At 43.2% G+C, this 23,066-nt stretch overlaps 1 protein-coding gene across 1 annotated transcript in view; it reads right to left on the minus strand.

Annotated features, from left to right (window-relative positions):
* Window positions 1-2,677: 2,677 nt before the first annotated feature.
* Window positions 2,678-23,066, minus strand: part of LOC127584571 (rho GTPase-activating protein 22-like) — a 370,172-nt gene continuing 349,783 nt past the window's right edge. The window contains exons 9-10 of the mRNA XM_052041345.1: window positions 11,015-11,924; window positions 2,678-2,903 (exon numbers count right to left, since the gene is read on the minus strand). Coding sequence (XP_051897305.1) covers window positions 2,678-2,903; window positions 11,015-11,924 — 1,136 coding nt within the window. The remainder of the gene's footprint in view (window positions 2,904-11,014; window positions 11,925-23,066) is intronic.

Below are 23,066 nucleotides of genomic sequence, written 5' to 3' on the forward strand. Positions count from 1 at the left end.
ATCAAGATCAAGAGCGCATTGGCATGCATTCGTGATCTAAAGTACTTGAATCCTGTGGGGGCCCTACTGAGTGCTTTTATACAGACAGGTAATAATATCCATGAGTATTTCTTTAAAAAAAATTGAGGAACTGGTTAAATATTCAAAAGGTTTCGAACAATGGAAGAAGCTTTGCAATTGTGATCAACACATTTGAACGGGATTGCACTTTAAGGAAAATTTACTGCATCTGGATCAAAAGGACAGCCCATGTGCTATTGCAGGGAGTGGTAAAATATCTTTTGTGTAGAAATAAAACACAAAATGCTGGAAATAGTAGATCAGGCAGCGACTGTGGTGATCAATGGTAGGTTGATTAACCTTAATTCTAAAGAAGTTTTGGCTTTGCGTGTGAGTGCATACATTTCTATAGCATGCACAAGAAAGTTATGGAAACCATAGTTTATCAAATGTCCTCCTTCTGTGAGCTGAGATAATCCACACCAAGTCTTTTGGACAATTATCTGAATGCAAGGCTCCACTGATAGTAAGGAAGGATTTAATTTTGCTTAATCCCAGCACCTTTTCAGACAAGATACTGACAATATCTTGTGTTCCAATTTGTTATTCATCAATATAAAAGCAGGCTCTTCCCCATTCTCTCAGGTCTACAGCCATTTATCAGTGTGAAACTTTTGCTTGGATCCAGCCAATTTGGTGAGTTGTACATAGGATCGAAGATACTTGAAATAGAGGAAAACATTATGATAAAACATTAATATGAATCTATTCCTATAAAATAGGCTAAATGAACAAGTGGCCATTAAAGGTCAGTATTTCAATGGCCAACAGTTACAAGGAATACAAATCCAACATTTTTCTATACTAAAATACCTCATTCACTAAGCTCAAAAAATCAAAGGAATCAGATCATTGCTGACTGCATAACCTGGGTACAGAAATATCTCCATTTTGATACGGTGAGCAAGAAGGGAATTACTAAATGTAAAAAAAAATCAGAAAGGCAGCAATTTGATGGCCTTGCCCCTCAACTGAACATCAAAGCCCATCATTGTGCAGAGAGGTTCTCAGGTTATTGAAAGCTCCTTGTTTCAATGTTTGTACCCTTTTGTTCCCATCTACTAATGGCTTTCCTTTCCTCAGAGGTTTTTTTGCTCCAGGTCTTTATCCTGAGCAAAAGATCGGGCTTTTCACGGTCATTTTCTACAGTCTGTGGCAATGCTAAGTGGAGAGCAAGCTTCCCATCCCTCCTGAATTGAATCTGGTGTAGGGCTGAGTCACTACCTCCAGGTGGCAGCCTTGCATAGCTTTAGTGCAAGACAGATTCAGCACAACTCTGAACACCCAATGAGCTGCTGCAGTGTTTCCAAAATTACTACTGCTGATAAAGAGGTAACATTCGGTGCAAATCGGCAGTCCAGTAACAGTAGGTGAAAACTTTGATGGATTATTCACACGTATTCAGAGGTTTCACTGGCTAAGCCAAAATTGACAATAGAATTCTTGCTCACTGGCACTGTGATAGTCCAGATGTAAAATTTATGTTAGACGGTAAAACCCTGGCACCTTGGTGCTGGATTAGCAGGTTTTCTGGACTATTGGATGTTACTTCTATTAATACCCTAATACACTTCTATGTCACTTTTTAAAGGGAGCGTGGTGATTTTAAAGGGAGCGTGGGGAACGGAACCCGTGAGCTTGTACCTTCTGTTGTCAGAACAAGCAGCAGCACAGTTAGAACCACTGCTTCACAGCTCCAGAGACCAAGGTTCAGTCCTGACCTTGGAGACTGTCTGTGCGACGTTTGCACCTTCTCCCTGTGACCGTGTGGGTTTCCCCCGGGTGCTCCAGTTTCCTCCCACATCCCAAAGATGTGCAGATTGGTAGGTTAACTAGCCACTGTAAGCTGGCCCTAGTGGTAGAATTTCATAAAAATTAAAGGGAGAATAAAAGAAATCAGAACAATGTAGGATTAGTGTAGAAGGGTGGTTGATGATCCATGCAGACTCAGTCACCCGAAGGGCCTGTTTCTGTGCTGTGTCTCCGTAAGCTGGACCGTTAACCACGCTCCTGACAGCCACTGTTACCAACCCTAGATCTGGCTGCACACCTGACCTGCACTCCCGGCATCCAGCTCACACTCTGGACTAATGAGTGAGTCTGGTGTCAAACCATCAGGAGTGCCTAACAGATAACTGATCATCGGACTTCTACTGTAAATTGAAAAGCATGACAATTTGACTCCAAGAAACTGATTGAGAAGAATTACAGATTTTTTTTTGTTGGAAAGAAAAAACCCTGCGTTTAACTTCCCCACCTCACTTTCAGCTAGGTATAGAGAGAGGAAACGAGCCTCATCATATTGTAAACATGGCTGCTTCTTGAGCAGAAGCAGTGTTTGGGACTCTTTGGAATGAACATAAACAGAAGACAAACTAATTCCCAAATTTCTACTTGTGGAAAATCAATATGTAAACAACCTGTGGGGCCCACAAGAGGCTTTCCAAAAGCAACAAGAAAGCATGAGTAGTACAAAACATAAATGACTATTAATACTCATACCACATTAAATCATATCATTAAAAATAAATGCATATGCTTCTTATAAAACATCAATGAAGTTTGTAAACGGGTGTCTTTGTGGTCTGGCATGTTGCAGTTTCAAGAATAGACTTTGCTACTTGGAATTGGACTCTCTGGATTCCAGTGTAAAGTCTCCTAACGTGGCGAAGAAGTCCTCCATTTCCTTCTGCAGAAGCTGGTTTCTCCTCTCTGCATCTTCACGTGCCCGGTCCGCATTCCGCATCCTAATTTCAAGCATGGTGTATTTCTTTTTCCCTTGGTCCAACTCTTCCTCCAGTCTGTTCACTTGCACTCGCAGTTCTGTGCTGGACTCTTCGAGCCTGAAGAAATGGATACAGTTAGCTTGGGCTTCGCTCCTACATTAACCTTTTGGTCGTTGCAACCTTATATATTTCAGGAGAGAACTTCTGATCAGTGATGGGCAAATAGACCTCATATTATGACCCTTGGTGGGTTCAGCCAGCTTGTAGCACAGTGATGAGGAGCACTGCACAGTTGTTACAATGATCTAATCTTTGATCCTGTTACCCACACCCATGACATGAGTTTACATGTAATGTGTTGCTCAAATCATTCAATTTTAATTCTACTACTACTTTACTTTTGTCTAAGTTGCTCTGGGTTTTCACAATTTGCACCAACACTTTGATTGCTCAGTTTGGAAGTTGTGTGTACAGGACAATGTAAATCTGATTCTTTTTCCTACCTCACCCTGCCAGTGAGATCAAAGCCCTGCTCTATTGAACAATGGCAAACCAGCCCAGTGCATTCACTTTGCTTGTTTGTTTGGAACTGAGGTCTTCCTGATTCAGACTTCTACACTCCAACATCCAACCATTCCCCCTGCAATCCCTCCCTCCCTACTTTACCAATCCACAAACAGCACCTTGCATACATCTAACACCTTTAACCATCCTAGGAGGAATAAATACAAAGCCAAGGTTTAAGATTAGGAAATTTAAGATTAGGTGTTTTGTCAAAGCAGTATAAGGCTTGAGGGTAAGAAATTCGGAGAATAAGACCAAGGTGAAGAAATCTTCCAGCTAAAGACTGGGGTGAGAGAAGATGGGTGCATGAATGGCTGAAATCACATGGAATATGGCTGTTTCTGCAGGGCAGACTATACAAGGCCAGCAAGGAGAACAACATTAACTTGCACTTGTATCAAACCATAAACCTAAAACACCCCAAGGCACTTCATTGTGGGAAGATGTGTTTGCGGATTTAGTAACAAATCGGTAGAGGTAGAAGAGATATTTGTAAAGTCACAAAATTACCTAACAAAAAAAATATTAATTTTGCATATTACTGCGATTAGAAATCGCCATATCGGTGCATGCACACAATGTAATGCAAATGGATCACAGACGAAAAGCAGAAATAAAAAGACATAAAAAGAGAAAATCCTGGAAATGACTCATTGGGTCAGGCAGCATCTGTGGTGAAAGAAAGAGTTGACGGTTCGAGTTGATGACTTTTGCTGCAGAACATATGCTGAGTCTAAATGACTTGTTTCAGCACTTCAAGGAACTATGCACCATTTACAATTCCTAATGGATTACTGTTTCCTCTACAGACTGAGCAGGAACAATTCCACACCCATTTGTCCCCCCGAGGTACTTAAAATTATTTTGAACTTTTGTCAACTCGTCTCTTTATGAATGCCGGTTTTTCAGCTAGCTTTGTGCCTCCCCCATTTATCTTCCCAAACGTTTTCAAGTCCAAATCTGTCAGCTGAGCACCATTTCCTGATGTCCTTTATTTTCTCTACAGTCTTTGGGTCCTGCTCAACAGACCTCAACCCCTGAAACAATTTTCAGAATAAAAGCTGTGCCTGGTTAGGCAAATACTCAGACGTCTGACAGGATCGAGTTTTAAGTGTTTTGGCTTAAATCCATGTCAATTGGACTATCTGATCAGTGACAATTTTTATTCTCAATTTTTAAGTGAGAGGCAAATAAACAAGTTATCAATGGATTCTGAGTAAGGATGACAGATAAATATACATCACACGAACCAAAAAGACATCAAGACCAAATAAGAATGCTCATTCAAAAGTGAACTTGGGAAAGCAGGGCAGATTTCTCCAGGTAATGCAAAAAGAAACCAGAGGTAATATTGAACTGTGGAAAATATTCATGGTTAGTGAAATGACTAATGCCTTGGCACCACTAGATGGGACTAGTGCATCGGAATGGATCCGATATAGGAAAATGGAAGTCAACTCTCCTAAGTCACAACTCTCAGGAATGTTGGTTTACCTTAGGCTTACTATTGTAATCGGTGATTCTCTTGCCCTATATGTCCAGGAGCGTATACGGAAGGAGAATCACAAGTAAAAGATGTGTTGATCTGCTCTCCAAACTCTGCAAGGATGGGAGAAAAACACCAACAAACCTGTGACGGACTCATGAAGGCTACAGGCAGTTTCCTTCACAAGTCTGAGACACAAAAGGTGTGTTCCTTAGTTGGCACTACAAGTCCCTGATAATGCACACAATTTTAACAGGCAAATGTTGTTCGTGACGATGGAATACAGATGGTTACCTGCATAGTTATAAGTGCTGTAGTTCACAGGTTGGAGTAACAACATTGATGTACAGGGAATGTCATGACTCGCATTCAGACACAGATTGCCTTTGCTTTGTTTAGTCAAGGTCTAAACATTCAACCCATTGAATAGGAAGGCATTTACTGAACCAAGGAAAGTTATTAAAAATTTGATCTTCACATTCAGGGCAACAGGTTCCAGCCAAGCCCCATCATTTCACCCACATCTAATCTAAACACGGATTACTGGATAGCAATAGGTGTGGGGTCCTGGCTGATGTCCCCTTCCCTAACGCTGAGACCCCAAGTCAGATATTAGCCCCATTACCATCTTAAACTGGGTCAGCTGTGTAGTTATTGTTTAATTGCAAGAACAAAGTACCAATTATGTGGGTATTCATTTCACTGCTGCTTAAGTACAGTCTTTAAGATAACCCTTTAATTCACAGTTTAAGTATTAGTGTTATTCACTGTCTAATCTTTCTAATAGGAAGATCTGTCCACTTACACTAAGTTGCTTTGGCTTTGCTGCAGTTGGTTCTATACATATGACATCATGCAGAAAAGTGAACTTGCCTTATACAAATACACTGAAATGTATAACCTGGGCAGAAGATAATGTATATGTATGTGGACATGATAAATACTGCTATATTACAAAGGGAAAAGATTTTTAGTGAGTTGAAATTTGGGATATCATTATTTTCCAGATTTTTCAGATTATTATTCAATGTTTTTACAATGTGAAACTTACAACTTTGCTTTCTCCACATGTACAAAGTTCAACAGAACTTCAAAATTTCTATCAATGTTTCAGCTATGCGGCACAGACTGCCACTTGTCTGTATCCTTCCCTATCACTTTCAGGGTCTATCATCTGAATGGATGTGAATTTCAGCTATTTATGAAATGGTCCTGTTGTAATGTACCCCAAAAATCATATACTTAGTGACATGGTTTTAGTGAGTTTTATTGGCCTCCATGCTACAACTGCTGCTTTGTAAGCCATCTGACCCTACAATCAAATCTATATCTCTATTGTAATTCTTCTACATGAGTATTTAACAACGAAGTATTAAATGTAACAAATTTTATTTAGCTATCTTAATCATATGTATTCCTGTCTTTATAGATTAAAAATAAAGATTTAAAAGTTGTTTTTTTAGTTCCTGTTTATTGGTTGAAAATGCTTTGATGTGATTGGCTCCTCAACCAGCTTGATTACATCATAGCTGCTGGGTGCCAGGGATCCCTTAGATCTGATATCTGATCAGAGCTGGTTTTGAGAAGAGTGAAGTCTTCACCAAGAGATCACTAGATTTTTGTGGGAGGTTTTGTGCCAGGTCCATTGTGAGGGCTCTGCTGACTGCAAATTGTGGCCCTGTTTGTTTTCATGTAGATGTGTCAAAAGATTTAAGATCAGGCTAAGAAGTTATGAGTTCAAGCCTCATTCCAGATACCTGAACCATAACGTAAGTCTTCAATGTGGTACTGAGAGAATGCGTGACTGTCGGAGGAGCCATCCCTTTGAATGGCTTGGCCCATTTGACATGAGGGCATAATATTGTGGGAGTAAAATAACATGACAGCCTTTGCAGCATGCAGCTATACTGCACAAAGATGTGGGAACGATTTGCACTGTTAGTGGGCAAGGTTTGGCAAGCCCACTATATTCCAGATTGTAAATTTACATTTCTTACCATTATCATTTTGCCAAGTTATGACACAGAGAACTGGATCAACGTAATGAAAACAAGGAAGGATGTAAGTAAGCTAGAGATGGCACAGTAAAGGATGTTTCCTGGACTGGAGGGTTTGAGTTATAAGGAGAGGCTGGGTAGACTGGGACCATTTCCCCTGGAGCAAAGGAGGCTGAAGAGTGACCTTATAGAGGTTTATAAAATTATGAGGGGAATAGATAGGATACTGTCTTTTTCCCAGGGTAGGGGAGTCTAGAACTAGGGGGCACAGGTTTAAGATGAGAGGAGAAAGATTTAAAAGGGGCAAATTTTACACTCAGATGGTAGTGGGTATATGGAACAAGCTGCCAGAAGAAGTGGTAGAGGCAGATACAATTATAATGTTTAAAAAACATTGGATGGGTACATGGATAGGAAGGGTTTAGAGGGATACGGGCCAAACATAGGCAAGTGGGATGAGGTGGGCATTTTGGGCGACATGGACGATTTGTGCCAAAGGGCCTGTTTCCCTGTTGTACAACTCGAATCCGGGAATCAAATGCTGGAAATGCTCAGCAGGTCAGGCAGCATCTCTCAAAGGAGAAACAGAGCTGACGCTGACATTTCAAGTTGAAAACCCTCAAAGGGTCTCTGACTTGAACATTAACTCTGTTTCTCTTTCCACAGATGCTGCCTGACCAGATGAGCTTTTCCAGCATTTTGTTTTTATTTCAGATTTCAAGCCTCTTGCAGTTTTTTGATTTTCATTTACCAGACCGACAGTGGAAAACTAACCAGACAATATTTGCACCAAGCAATTCCAAAATCTGGCAGCTAGTGAAGGATTTCACTTGGTTTTTATGCTCTCAAGGGATGTACATAGAACAGTACAGCACAGGAACAGGCCCTTCGGCCTACAATGTTGTGTCAACATTTTATCCTGCTCCAAGATCTATCTAACCGTTCTCTCCCACGTAGCCCCCTATTTTTCTATCATTCATGTGTCTATCTAAGAGTGCCTTAAACCTCCCTAATGTATCTGCCCCCACAACCTCTGCCGGCAGTGCGTTCCACGCACCCACCACTCTCTGTGTAAAAAAAAACTCACCCCTGACATCCCCCTTATACCTCCCTCCAATCACCTTAAAATTATGTCTCCTCGTGTTAGCCATTGTCGCCCTGGGAAAAAGTCTCTGACTGTCCACTCGATCTATGCCTCTTATCATCTTGTACACCTCTATCAAGTCACCTCTCATCCTCCTCCTCTCCAAAGAGAAAAGCCCTAGCTTGCTCAACCTATCCTCATAGGACATGCTCTCCAATCCAGGCAACATCCTGGTAAATCTTCTCTGCATCCTCTCTAAAGCTTCCACATCCTTCCTATAAGTGTGGTGACCAAAACTGAACACACTACTCCAAGTGTGGTCTGACCAGTGTTCTATAGAGCTGCAACATCACCTCGCAGCTCTTGAACTCAGTACCCCGAATAATGAAGGCCAACACTCCATATGCCTTCTTAACAACCTTATCGACCTGCGAGGCAACCTTGAGGGATTTATGGACGTGGATCATAAGATCCCTCTGTTTCTCCACACTGCTAAGAGTCCTGCCATTAACCTTGTATTCTGCCTTCAAATTCGATCTCCCAAAGTGTATCACTTCACACTTACCCGGGTAACACATGCCCTCTAATCCAGGCAGCATCCTGGTGAACATCTTCTGCATGAACGTAGATCAGCATTTATTGTACCTCAATTGCCCTGGACAAGGAGATAGGAAACCACCTTCTTGAACCATCGCAACACTCACAGTGGAGCTACTGCCACTATCTTCTTACAGCAGAGAGTTTCCTGATTTAGACCCAATGAGGACGGAGGAACTGTGACTATACTGTGTCAGGAGGAAGTGGAGAGGAATCTGTAGGTGGTGGTACTCCTGAGCACATAGTGCCCTTATCCCTTTAGCGATGAAGGCTTGGGAGTATTGGGTCAATTAGCTGGCTGATCTGCCATTGACATTTATACACCAGGTCCTCATAATTCACAAGGAACCGGGGCACAGACTTCTTACAGATAACAAGAAACCCTCAGATACTAGTAATGTTGCAGGAGATAACAGCAAGGCTGTAACACCACATAGTGTTCAGACCCTCCATGATTTAAGCTTCAGCCTGTCCAGATCCTGGCTCCGGCTCCACCCACATTCCCCACCCGTTGATCCTGACCCCATCCCTGGCTGCACACTGCCTGTTGCTGTTTCACTATCTGCCGGCATAAAACATCGAATGCAATCCATTGCATGGCAAACGAGATGCACTGGACACTGCAGGAAGGGGCTTGGAAGAGCATAGTGCATGTACCCAAACTCCCAGTAATACACAACCAGTGTTGCAAATACATGTGTAGTAAATCAGTCGGTAACAAGATTTAGTATACTCCCACCCTGCCTCCTGAGCAATTATGCTAAAGTTACACTATAAACATTCTCCCCCCAGAAAAAAACCTTTAAGGTAGCCTTTAATAAAGATTCCAGATAGATATCCACAACAATTGGCTCTCCTTAGAAACATGCCTGTTTAAAGATCCTGCCACTTAGATTGCTCAAGGAGCCTTATCAGTTAGCCAGCTGCTCTGTTAGCAAGCAGCTTGCAGTCTGAACGCCTGATAACAGATAGTGGTTTGCTTCAAAGTAGGAGAAGCTGTTAAACACCTGCCTGTTGAAGTGTCTGCAGGTAGCCACCTGTGTTTTGTCTGTCTGAATCACTAGAAATCTAGCTGGACAAAGTGTTCGCAAAATGCGATGGTAGGGTATTGTGTCAGATTCCAGGTGAAACATCCTTGGAGAAACTTCAAACACAGTTTTGAAATTAATTGATGTGGTAACTTGAAGGACGTTGTTGCTAGGGAACAGGTTGTGTTGTGAGAGAGGATGTGGATAGTGGGGAGTTGGGAAGTTCACGGTTCACAGAAAGAGGATGATAGACCGTACCAGAGCGAAGTGGCTGCAACAGCTGAGGGAGGGTGAGCGGGCAGAGACAAGACGATGACAGGGTGAGCGGGCAGAGACAAGACGATGACAAAGCCCGGTTCACATTATCATTTTTAATGATCCATAATCCACCCTCACTTTCAGAATCCTTTGCAGCAGAACTCAATCCTGAAAAGCAGGAAGGTGATACCAGGAAAGAAACAATCAGCCATTATCTTACTGAAAGGCCTGAATTCTGTTCATGTTCCTGCTAATGGGAGATCTTCCTCTTGAATGAGGAATTGGGTTAGACAGAAGTAGGGCTTGACATGGTGGCCATCTCTCCCTCTCCCTTGTCCCCCACAAACCATGCAACCACTCTCATGTTAACTTTGCCCTTGTTGTAAACAGTTAGCACAGAGGTAAGAAAAGAAGGTAAAACTGCCATCTGTGCAGTAAAATCTTACACCTCATTCATCCATGGACAGTTCGGATACAGCTGCTGGAAGAACCACTGGATTCTCCCCAGTTCCACTACCTCTGTCTGCACTTCTCGCTGCCTCGGTAAAGCAGCCAACATAATCAAAGACCCCACCTACCTTGGCCATTCTCACTTCTCCCCTCTCCCATCGGGCAGAAGATACGAAAGCTTGAAAGCACGTAGCACCAGGCTCAAGGACAGCTTCTATCCCGCTGTTATAAGACTACTGAATGTTCCCTAGTACGATAAGATGGACTCTTGACTTCACAATCTACCTCATTATGACCTTGCACCTTATTGTCTACCTGCACTGCACTTTCTCTGTAGCTGTGACACTTTACTCTGCATTCTGTATTGTTTTACTTTGTACTACCTCAGTGCACTGTTGTAATGAGTTGATCTGTACAAACAGTATGCAAGACAAGTTTTTGACTGTACCTTGGTACAGGTGACAGTAATAAACCAATTCCAATATCCCACTGTCAGTTCACTGGTTCCAGTGAGGTACCACACTGTATTGCACTGGTGTAAGGGGCAGTTTCAAATGTACACTTGCACTGAACAGGCACACCATTTCTACACCTAATGCCTTTGGATGTAGCCTGAAGCACTTTTGATTTTCCTGCACACTATTAAAGCCACTCCTGAACTGCACGGACACGATCACACACCGAGTCTAGTGCAGTTCCACATGTAACGCTCTGAAGTGGAACTCTGACGCAGCTTTATAAACCTGAATTATGGGTCTCGTCACCTTTTAATCCTGGTTTCGTACTCTGCCCTTTGTTTGGTCAGTTCTGACTTGAGCTCCGTGACCAGACTCTGAAGTGCTTTCGAACATGTGGCAGAATCATTAGACGCAAAAAGTAAGTCGCTGTTTTCGCTGCAGCTCGCACTGCTGATGCACACATCAAATGGCTCGCTCCTGTTGCCGGGCTCGCTCCTCTGCCCCTCGCCCTGTGGCTGGGTGACCTGCACTGGCCAGTCTGCTTTCGTACAGCTGAGCACCAAAGAGTCACTTTCCTGACAAGCTATTGAACTGCTGGAGTCAACCACGGAAATTTCACAGGATGATGTTGACCATGTGGTGCTGGCAACACTGTGCCTGTCCCCAGCACTCAAGGAAAGGTTGGACGATGGCACATTATCATAGGTTGACAGACGGGAAGACCCAGATTCTTTGACTCTGTCCCCAGATGAAGTCCTTCTGTGTCCTCGCAGTGAAGACAATCCATTCATCAGCCAATTCCCACTGGCTGTTAAGTGTGGAATATCTAAAGTCGAGCCACCTACTTTGGCACTGCTGGACCTTCCTCCTGTCTGTTTAAACGAGTATTTCCACCCAGGGAGCGTCTGCAGTCTCCTGCTCGGGCTGGTACTGCCGGCCACCTGCTTGTCCGCTTGGTCTCGAGAGGCATTTTTGGAAACAGTCACAGGGGTGCTCACATTCACGTCCAAAGAGGTGGCACTGTTGCAGAAACTCCCCACTTGATTGTCAGTCTTGGCTTCTTCGCACTCCTCCTCCGACACCCACTCCACCAGACAGCGCTTGCTCAACGACCTCGCATCGGGTTGTGGGACCGGAATGTCGCTGGGAATAATGGGGAAGAGCCTATTGTGTTCACTGATCAGCACGGTCATCAGATGCTGTACCAGGGAGGTACCTGTTGGTGGGACGGAGGGGGGAATAAAAAGCAAAATGAGTTACTTTCAATGGACTTGCCACAATGGAAATTAAATTCATTTGCACATTTGAGTAAGGTTACAAAAGCATTCTTGAGATTTTGCTCTTTGATGATTAAGGTTCATTCTGTGCTCCCAGTAGGAATAGAGCCACAGGCTATTTGAGCTGTCGTTACTAAATTATCATTACATTATCGAAGGATTACTTTCCCAATGGTACATAGGACCTGCTTTAATACCTTATTACTTTTTTACTAATGGTCCTCTTTAACAACAGCTCAAATTCACCATCTCAAATAGAAATGTAAACCCACTGTTCAAATTTTATTGACCAGCAGTAACCTTTAAAAAAAATCAGGATTCCTCACTCACCTTTCTGCTTCAAAGGGAAGCTTTGATGGGAGTTTGGTAGCTCTAGTTTATATAACTCTACTTGTTTTAAGCCATTCTGGACAATAGGCACCAACACGCCCTCAATTTGGGGCTTTTCTGGTCATTAACCAATAACTATCGGTGCCCAGTGTGTGAGTTTGCCAATTCATGGACAACTTTACTTCCGATTTTCTGCTAATACTTTTGAGCGGATCGGTGCCCAGTGTGTGAGTTTGCCAATTCATGGATAACTTTACTTCCGATTTTCTGCTAATACTTTTGAGCGGACGAGCGGAGATTCTTGATAGACAGCCCATTGTGGCCTTGAAGCAAATTAAGTGTAGTCTCTGCTGTAAAGTGGGAAACTCACCAGCCAGTGTGCGCACAGCAAGTTCCCACAGACTGGCCCTGCAGTATGGACCATGTAATCTCCTTGAGTGATGCTGTTTGAGCCAGAACACCAGGGATAAAACAGGATTTGAGACACCAGGTGGGGCTTAGTTTAACACCTCAACTGAAAGTCAGTGGCTCCAACACCGACTTGCTCCCTGGTGTGTAACTCAACCTTAAGGAGAACGTTGTGGCCAGTGAATTCTGGGCACACTTTACCCAGAAGAACCCCTGAGCCACAGCCTAAAACAAAATGTCCATCATATTTTCTACATTATTGCATTGGCATGCTTCAAAAATGAACACAGAAAATACTGGAAATGCTCAGGCAGAATCTGTAGAGAGAGAGAAAAAGAGTTAATGCTTCTCTTCGAGAAAGGTCACTGAGCATGAACATTAACCCTGTTCATCTCTCGCCTGACCTGTTGTGGGTCAAGCATTTTCTGTTTTTATTTTGGATCTCCAGCATCTGCAGTCTTTTAGTTTTCATGTTTCAGCCAAATCTCTGCTGAAAGCCATGCTGGGTGGTCTGTATGAACTTCTTTGTCTGTTCAAAGATTAACAGAAGCCCAAATGGAAAGTTATGAATGAATAAATAAGACTCCATTAAAACAGCCAGAGGATTTTGTGTGGAGAAAGTGTGAGAGTCATATCGACAAACAGCAGGGAAACAGGCACCGAGTCCATTCCAACCATCAACCACCCACTTACACTCATCCTACTTTAATCCCTCTTCACTCTCCCGACATTCTCATCAATTCCCTCCCCACCAGATTCTCTGCACCAGGGGCAATTTACAGCAGCAAATTAACCCAACAGTAAAGAGACTGAAAGAAGAAGAGATCAAGACAACCAAGCAACGTCTTGGGGAAAAGAGTCTATTGGCAGTGATAGCAGTAACAGTAAGCAGCATACAGACAGAATCATTAATTGTAATGCTATTTGTGAGTATGCATCCGTTCAAAGGCTGCCAGTCAACATAATTCCTAACTGTCTGATAATCTGGCTTTTTTCCTCTGTACTATTTACACAACCTGAGATCAGGACTGAACCTGGTCATTAGCACAAGGCAGCTGTCCTGCTGGTTGTGCCAGTGTGCCATCCAAATCCCACTGGAATGCCTCAGGTTGAACTGTAGTTACTATCCATTCCTACACTTGTATGTCAGTACTTATTCTATTTTAAATGCAAAGAATAGTAGATGTTAATATTAATTCTACAAAGTAGTTTGAACTTTGACAAAGGGAATTATGAATTCCATAAAGGTCACTGAATGACTTCATAACCACCACTAGCAATCATCTACTTTATTGATTATAGTGGCACAGTTCTGCAGCTAATAGAGCCTCTGCCTCTCAGCGCCAGAGACCCGGGTTCAATCCTGACCTCGGGTGCTGTGCGTGTGCGGAGTTTGCCTTTCCTCCGCATGCACTGGTTTTCTCCCACATCCCAAAGATGTGGGGGGGTCAGTAGGTTAATTAGCCACGTTAAATTGCCCCTATAGTGTAAGTGAGTGGTAGAAACTGGGATTAATCTAGGGTTAGTATAAAACGGGTGGTTGATGGTCGGTGTGGACGTGATGGGCTGAAGGGCCTGTTTCCATGCTGTAGCTCTCAATGACTCTTTGCCATATTTTCTCTATACTACAAAGTAATGGTGAATTGGTATTTAAATATGGGAGAGCAGAAACGTCCCTGCCAATGAAAGGGCTGAGAAAATTTTGAATGGCAACCAAGACTTAGCCTTAAGCTAGGCTGGCTGTCAAAAACTATGGATGTCTCTTAATGTCTCTGATGTTAAAAATATTGTCACTGGAGGTATCAGGTAAGGGAAACAGAACCAAGTGTGACACAAGGAAATATTTTCTAAAACAAAACGAGTGTGGTTGGAATCTGGATGACACTGCCGCGTGAATGCTGCTTAATGATGCTATGTGCCTGTGATGCTGCTGCAAGTAAGTTTTTCATTGCACCTGTGCACACATGGACTTGTGCATTTGACAATAAACTCATCTTTGTTCTTTGTAACACCTTTGACTTTGCAGATGTGGTGAAGGAAGGTTCCATTGTGGTCTTCATGTGGGAACTGGATAATTTATGGTGAAGAAAATTTTGCAAGGTTACAGAGAAAGGGCTAGTGGGAAGAACTAGCGTGTTGCTCTGCTAAAGAGTGTGGACACAATGGACCGAATGGCCTCCTTCTGTGCTGTAACCATTCCAACGGCTAAGCTTTTAAAAATTAACACATACCTGTATTAGAAGAATTTTAAATTGTACGTGTTTTAAATTGTATTTAAATTAACTAAAACTTTGTCCTTTGCATCCAGTGCTTGCCATTAAATGGAGAAGCTGTTGCAATCCCAAGCCAAACTGGGACCAGGCTGCTCAGGTGGAGTCCATAGCATGGTGGTGGTGGAATTGTCACAAATTCTTCTCTGCTGTCGGATTCCAACCTCTGAGTGCATTCTTGAAAAATACTGCAAGTTAGTAACTTCCACGTTTCTAGAGACCCTGAAGTTGTTGTCAGTTATGAGGGAGGAATACTGGGAATTATGTGGCTTCTAATATTTTCCCACAAAAGTGTAATCTCATGAATATTACAGAATTCACCAGGAAAAACAACAGTAGATTTTACTCTTCATATATTTCTTTAAAATATATGAAGAATAAAAGAGAGGCACGGGTTGATATAGGACCAATTGAAAATGGTGTGGGAGAGATTATAATGGATAACAAAGAGATGGCAGAGGAACTAAATGAGTATTTTGCATCAGTCTTCACTGTGGAGGACGTCAGCAATATACCTGATAGTCAGGGGTCTCAGGGGATAGAACTGAGTTCAGTCAAGATTACTAGAGAGAAGGTGCTATGGAAGCTAAATGGACTAAAGTCAGATAAGTCTCCTGGACTGGATGAGATGCACCACTGGGTTCTGAAGGAGGTGGCTTTAGAGATTGCGGAGGCATTGATGATAATTTTCCAGGAATTGATAGACTCCGGCATGGTTCCGGAGGACTGGAGGGTCGCAAATATAGTTCCGCTGTATAAGAAAGGTGGGAGGCAGCATAAAGGAAATTACAGACCTATTAGTCTAACATCAGTGCTGGGGAAGTTATTGGAATCGATCCTCAAGGATGAGGTTATGGAATACCTAGAGGTGCAAGGTAAGATAGGTCCAAGCCTATGAAGGGAAGATCCTGCCTGACCAACCCATTGGAGTTTTTTTTTGAGGAAATCTCAGGTAGGGTGGATAAGGGAGAGGCTGTGGATGTTGTGTATTTAGACTTTCAAAAGGCCTTCGACAAGATGCCGCACAAGAGACTGATTAATAAGATGAGAGCTCATGGAATTACAGGTAGGATATTAGAATGGGTGGAGCATTGGCTGGTAGGCAGAAAGCAAAGGGTGGGAATAAAGAGATCCTGTTCTGGTTGGCTACCGGTTACTAGTGGTGTTCTGCAGGGGTCGGTGCTGGGGCCGCTTCTTTTTACTTTGTACATTAATGATTTGGATGATGGAGTAAATGGTTTTGTGGCTAAGTTTGCAGACGACGCCAAGATAGGTGGAGGAGTAGGGAGTATTGAAGAAACAGGAAGGTTGCAGAGAGACCTAGATAGTTTAGGAGAATGGGCAAGGAAATGGCAGATGAGATTCAATGTTGAGAAATGTGCCATTGTACACTTTGAAAAAAGAAATAAATGGGCAGATTATTATCTAGATGGGGAGAAAATTCAAAGTACAGAAGTACAAAGGGACTTGGGGGTACTCGTGCAGGATACCCTAAAGGTAAACCACCAGGTCGGATCGGCAGTAAAGAAAGCGAATGCTATGTTGGCATTCATTTCGAGAGGTATAGTGTATAAAAGTAAGGAAGTGTTGATGAGGCTCTATGGAGCACTGGTGAGGCCTCATTTGGAATACTGTGGGCAGTTTTGGGCTCCTTATCTTAGGAAGGATGTACTGATGTTGGAGAGGGTTCAGAAAAGATTTACGAGGATGATTCCCCGAATGAAAGGGCTTACTTATGATGAGTGTTTGTCGGCTCTTGGACTGTACTCACTGGAGTACAGAAGAATGAGAGGGGACCTCATAGAGACATTTAGAATGTTGAAAGGACTGAACATAGTAGATGTGGCCGAGCTGTTTCCCTAGGTGGGTGAGTCCAGGACTAGAGGGCACAATCTTAGAATTAGAGGGTACCAGTTTAAAACAGAAATGAGGAGAAATTTCCTTAGCCAGAGGGTAGTGAAATTATGGAATTCTTTGCCACGTACAGCTATGGAGGCCCAGTCATTGGGGGCATTTAAGGAGGAGATTGATAGGTATCTAATTAGACAAGGTATCAAAGGATATGGGGATAAGGCCGGAAATTGGGGCTAGATAGGAATAGTTTTAGTTTAGCTCATGGAGCAGACTTGATGGGCCGAATGACCTACTTCTGCTCCTTGTCTTGTGATCAGTCTTGTGATAATGTACAATAGATTTTATATTGCACTCAGTAAAAAAAATTCTAATGTCAGCATTCTATCACAGATCTAACTTTGAAACAATGGTTTAAAAAAAATTCTGTATTTTGCTTCTCTGGTCATTTTTATTTTAAATTGATTTGCCTCCCTGACAATTTGTGAAACTAAAGTTTGATCTAAATTACGCTCTCTGCACATTCTGTCTCTCCAAGTACCTTAATCAATATCAGCTTTTGTAGGATCAGTATGGTTAAGGACAGCCATCCAATCCATTTTAATTTCTTTTCCATTCTGAGAAGCTCGATACTCTCAGGACAATGCAGCCAGCTTGATCAGCACTCAGTCTACTAAAGTGCAGTTACATGGCTGCAGTGTGTGTCACCATCAACATACATCACAGCCCTCCCTTAATCATTTAGGTGACAGTAAGTACAATGGAAATGCCACGATCTACCATTTCCTTTCCAAGTCATACACTAACCTGTGTGGGAAATGTGTAACACTGTTCCTTCGTATCCCTGCATCAGAATCCCAGAACACCCACCCCAAGTGAATTGCAATGCATCTCACCGCCACTTTCTCAAGAGTGGTTAGAAATGGCCATTAAATAGCAGATGATGTCTACTTCCTCAGTATAAATAGAAAAACTAACCACTCACTGACAGCATCACAATATCCCACTGTAGAGTCCAATTTCTATCCCGGATGTCTGTTAAGTAAGAAATTCTGTATGTGTTGTAAAGTACACCATCTGTGTTGGATGAAAGCTGCCCAAAGAATGAGAGAGCCATAGCAGTAATACCGGTATGGTTCAAATTGCATTCTTACATATTGTGGTGTTGAGTGTTTCACCTGAACTGATGACAATTTTTCTGCTCAAAAACAGAAGGGGAATATACTACTGAAGTACACAAATCAGAACACAATGCAACTGTGGTTCCCAACTTCGGTCACCTTTTAGCCCACCTTCTATATCTGATCGGAGAAACAAAGGACTGCAGATGCTGGAATCTAGATGAAAAACACTATGATACTGGAGGAACTCAGCAGGCCAGGCAGCAACCGTGGAGAAAAGCAGGTGGTCAACGATTTGGGTCAGGACCCTTCTTTAGGACTGAAGGTGGGAAAAGGGGGAGCCCAATATATAGGAGGGAAAAGCAGAGCAGTGATAGGTGGACAAAAGAGGGGAGGCGGGGTGGGCACAAGGTGGTGATAGGTAGATGCAGGTAAGAGATGGTGATAGGCAGGTGCGGGGGAGGAGGGGAGAGCAGATCCACCGGGGGATGGGTCAAAGGTAAGAAGAGAGAGAGAGAAAAAAGGCTAGGAAAGGGAAGAAGAGAAGAAGCATGGTGGTGGGGGGGGGGGAGAGAGTGGGTGGGGGGGGGGGAGGGGGTGAGGATTACCTAAAGTGGAAGAATTCAATATTCATGCCGTTAGGCTACAAGGTTCCAAGACAGAAAATGAGGTGCCGATCCTCCAGTTTGCACTTGGAATTCTATATTGGGCTTCCCCTTTTCCTATCATCAGTCCTGAGGAAGGGTCCTGACCTGAAAAGTTGACCGCCTGCTTTTCTCCACGGATGCCGCCTGGCCTGCTGAGTTCCTCCGGCAACTTTTGTGTTTTTCTTCTAGATCCGATCACCTTCCCACCCTACAAAGTAGATCCCTATTCCTCCTTGTTCCAGTTATTCCTCCTCTCCCAAAGCTCATGCCTTGTGGGGACAGAGTGATTTCATGGATACTGATAGCCACTTCCAAATGACCCTTCTTAGTGAGTGCTGGGTTCCACCATTACTCAATCTGGCAGAAGGTACACCAGTCCACTCTGCTGTGGCCCAACACCAATGCACTGTGGGAAGTGGGACAGGAATTGTGGTTGACCTTGGGTGCTGAGGACTGTGTCGCAGGCAGACAGGGTGGTGAAGGCTTTTGGCACACTGGTCTTCATCAGTCAGGGCATTGAGTATAGAAGTTGGGATGTTATGTTGCAGTTGTACAAGACATTGGTGAGGCCACATTTGGAATATTGTGTTCAGTTTTGGCTACCTTGCTATGGGAAAGATGTCATTAAGCTGGAAAGAGTGCAGAGGTGATTTACGAGGATGTTGCCGGGACTTGAGGGACTGAGTTATGGAGAAAGGTTGAGACTTTTTTTGTATTGGAGCATAGAAGAATGGAGACGTCGTCTTACAGAGTTGTATAAAATCTTGGGGGGGGGGCATCGATCATATCAATGAACACAATCTTTCTCTAAGGGTTGGGGAATCAAGAACTAGAGGCATACGTTAAAGATGAGAGATTTAATAAGGAACCTGAGTGGCAACTTTTTCACCCAGAGAGTGGTCAGTATATGGACTGAACTGCCAGAGGAAGTGGTTGAGGCAGGTACATTAACAACATTTAAAAGGTCCTTGACAGGTAAATGGATAGGAAAGGTTTAGAGGGATATGGGTCAAATGTGGGCAGATGGGACCAGCTTAGATGAGAATCTTCGTCTGCATGGACCAGTTGGGCTGTAGGGCCCATTTCCATACTGTATGACTCTATGTTCTCTCTTTTCTCCTCTTCCATCAGGCAGAAGATACAGGAGCCTAAGGGCACATACCACCAGGCTTAAGGATAGCTTCTATCCCACTGTGATAAGACTATTGAACAGTTCCCTTATATGATGAGATGGACTCTGACCTCACAATCTAACTTGATGTGACTTTGCACCTTATTGTAACTGCACTGGGTAATGAATTGACCTGTACGATTGGTATGCAAGACAAGTTTTTCACTGTACCTCAGTACAAGTGACAATAATAAACCAATACTTTATATTAGTTCACTAAATGATTTATGCCCTTCTCCTGCAGAGGACCTTTTGGATGCTGGGACCCTATATTGTTCATGTGTCAATGCAAAATAGTGAAGGGTGTTTCTGCTTGTGTGGGAAGCACATTCTCCACCTTGCAGCCTGCAAATGGTACACGGCAGGATTGCGGAGTTCCAGATCGTATCATTGACACCTCCCAATCCAGGATAACTTGAATGAGCTGGTGCAAAAGAGACCAGATGTAGATCAGGAATCTCCCTCAAATTGCAGCTTTTATGCTCCAATATGCAGTCTGAACCACACTGAACAAGTTCAAAGAGTGACAGGCGAGTAGGCTGGGGCAGCCGTACGATGCTGGCAGGATAAGCAACAGCCAAAGCACATGGGGTGGTGGTCAAGTCCATTGCGAGGAAGTTGTGCATCTAATGAATTGGGTGGTGGCAATCTTTGACCTGTCCATATTACCGCTTAAGTTTTCCTTGAACAACTTCACAGGATGTTATAGGGTAGGCAATGGACAATATCATAAGACTGAAGATTAAGGCTCACTACTGGTCTAACAACTGAGCAAGCAATTCAACCCATCAAGTCTACCCCTGCCATCCATTTATATCACCATTGATTTGTATTTCCATTCCTTTCCACACCATGACCTCACACCCTGGATACCTTTAACAGAATCAATCTCAGTCTTGAAAGCTGTGTCCATCGTACACCTGTGTTCTGGTCAATTGTCCCTGACTGGCACTACAATAGAGAAAACTTTAGGTAACTTTGGCAAGGTAAATGATTACATTAACTCTATTTCTGCTCCCACAGATGCAGCCCGGCCTGCTGAGTATTTCCAGCAATTTCTGTTTTTATTTCAGGTTTCCAGCATCTGCACTTTTTAAAAATTATTTTCATTTACCTAGAATCATAGTCATAGAGTCATACAGCACGGAAACAGGCCCTTCGGCCCAACTCGTCCATGCCGACTGTGTTGCCCAGTGAGCTAGTCCCATCTGCCTACGTTTGGCCCATAGCCCTCTAAACCTCTCCTATCCATGTACTTATCCAGATGGCTTTTAAATGTTGCTAATGTGCCCGCCTCAACCACTATTTCTGGCAGCTCATTCCAAATATGCATCACCCTTTGTGTGAAAATGCTGTCCCTGATGTCCCTTTTAAATCTCTCGCCTCTGATCTTAAACCTATGCTCTCTTGTTTTTAGCACCCCCTCCCTGGGAAAAATAATGTGTGCTTTCACCCTGTCTATGCCCCTCATGATCTTATATACCTCTATCAGGTCACCCCTCAATCTCCTGTGTTCCAGGGAATAAAGTCTACACAACCTCTCCTTGTAACTCAGGCCCCCAAGTCCGGGTAACATCCTGGTAACTTTTCCTGCACTCTTTCTAGTTTAATAACATCCTTCCTATAACGGTGACCTAAACTGTACTCAAAGTGCGGCCTCACCCAATGTCTTATATAATTGCATCATAACTTCCCAACTCCTATACTCAGTGCCCTGACTGATGAAGGCCAGCGTGCCAAACACCTCCTTCACCACCCTATCTACCCGTGACACCGATTTCAGCGAACTAGGCACTTGCACTCCTAGGTCCCTCTGTTCCATAACACTCCCTAGGGCCCTACCATTCACCGTACAAATCCTACCCTGGTTTGAGCTCCCAAAATGCAATATCTCACATTTATCTGGATGGAAAGCTATTTGCCAATCCTCAGCCCACATACATAGCTGATAAAGATCCCCCTGTAATTTTTCGTAACCTTCTACACTGTCTACAATACCCATCTACTTTAGTATCATTACTTGTTGAATTCACTGCCATTGCTCTCCTGGGAATGCCTGACCTGAAGAAGTTCTACTCTGCTCTCCAATGGGAGTTCCACTTGTCTCTCTTGCCTTGTCTCGTTCCCCTGTCTTTGTTAAGTTATTGACAAAGACCTGCTCCCACAGCCACATCTTTTTCCTTCGCAAATGTCTCTCCCCATGGTCACTCTGGATTTAACCTACCGGAGACATCCCCCATTCTCCTTGTAGCATAATAAACTTCTTCAGACTCCTTCACAGTTCTGTTAATGATCTTTGACTTGAAACGTTAACTCTTGCATCTCTCTCCACAGATGCAGCCTGACCTGCTGAGTATTTCTAGCATTTTCTGTATTTATAATAAATGATAACATTAATGAACCTAGGCCAGCCAATCCTACCTGCTGTGAGAAAAGCAGAGTTAAACACCTCAGCCCTATAACCTCTTGCCAGAATTGGAGAAGGTTACAGGCACGTTTGAAGCCAGCGGGGAAAGGGCTATGAAAGGGGGAAGTCATAACTTATTCATGGAACAGCAGGATTGTTACCAGGACCTGCTCCCTGCAAAAGAAAATCTAGGAGTGATGGTACACTGAATTATTGATCTCAGTGATATTGCTGGAAGAGGACTGCCTCTCAGAAGTTATGGTGTTGTTCACTGAGCTCTACTGGAACAATGTAGGAAGCCAAATGTGGGTGGAATGGAAAATTATAGAGTATCAAAAAGATTTGATTTCATGTTTTGGTCTGAAGAGATGTCTGTAAAGCCATCATCCAATCTGTACTAAACAGACTAACTCCCCCATCTAGACTGCAGTGTGAGTGGTGAATATTAAATACACAATAGATAAGTCCAGGTGAAAAAGCAATTTAGTTAAAGGGCGAGACCCAGGGCAGTGGGTAAAAGGGCAGCTGACGGGAAGGGGGGGGGGGGGGGGGGGGGATGGGGAATGGGTTACACAGTTTCTCACTCATTTAGGTTTGACTTGACCTGCTGAGCATTTGCAGTATTCTGCTTACAGTTGAGCTTTCAACTACTAACTATATTCTGCCTTAATAACACTTCATTTGCCAAAAACACATGAAAATGCAAGTATCACATCAACTTAAAACCGTACCGACCTGTTTCAATAAGAGACATTTCAGGTGCAAGCCTAGATCGTTAACTATGGCATTCAAATGGATTATCAACTGGACATGGGTTTCTGCAAACACCTAGCTCTAGTTTCATGCTTTTTCTGCAACGTCTCTTCATAGCGGAGT

Source organism: Pristis pectinata, chromosome 30 (genome assembly GCF_009764475.1).
Source record: "Pristis pectinata isolate sPriPec2 chromosome 30, sPriPec2.1.pri, whole genome shotgun sequence".
Lineage (NCBI taxonomy): Eukaryota > Metazoa > Chordata > Chondrichthyes > Rhinopristiformes > Pristidae > Pristis > Pristis pectinata.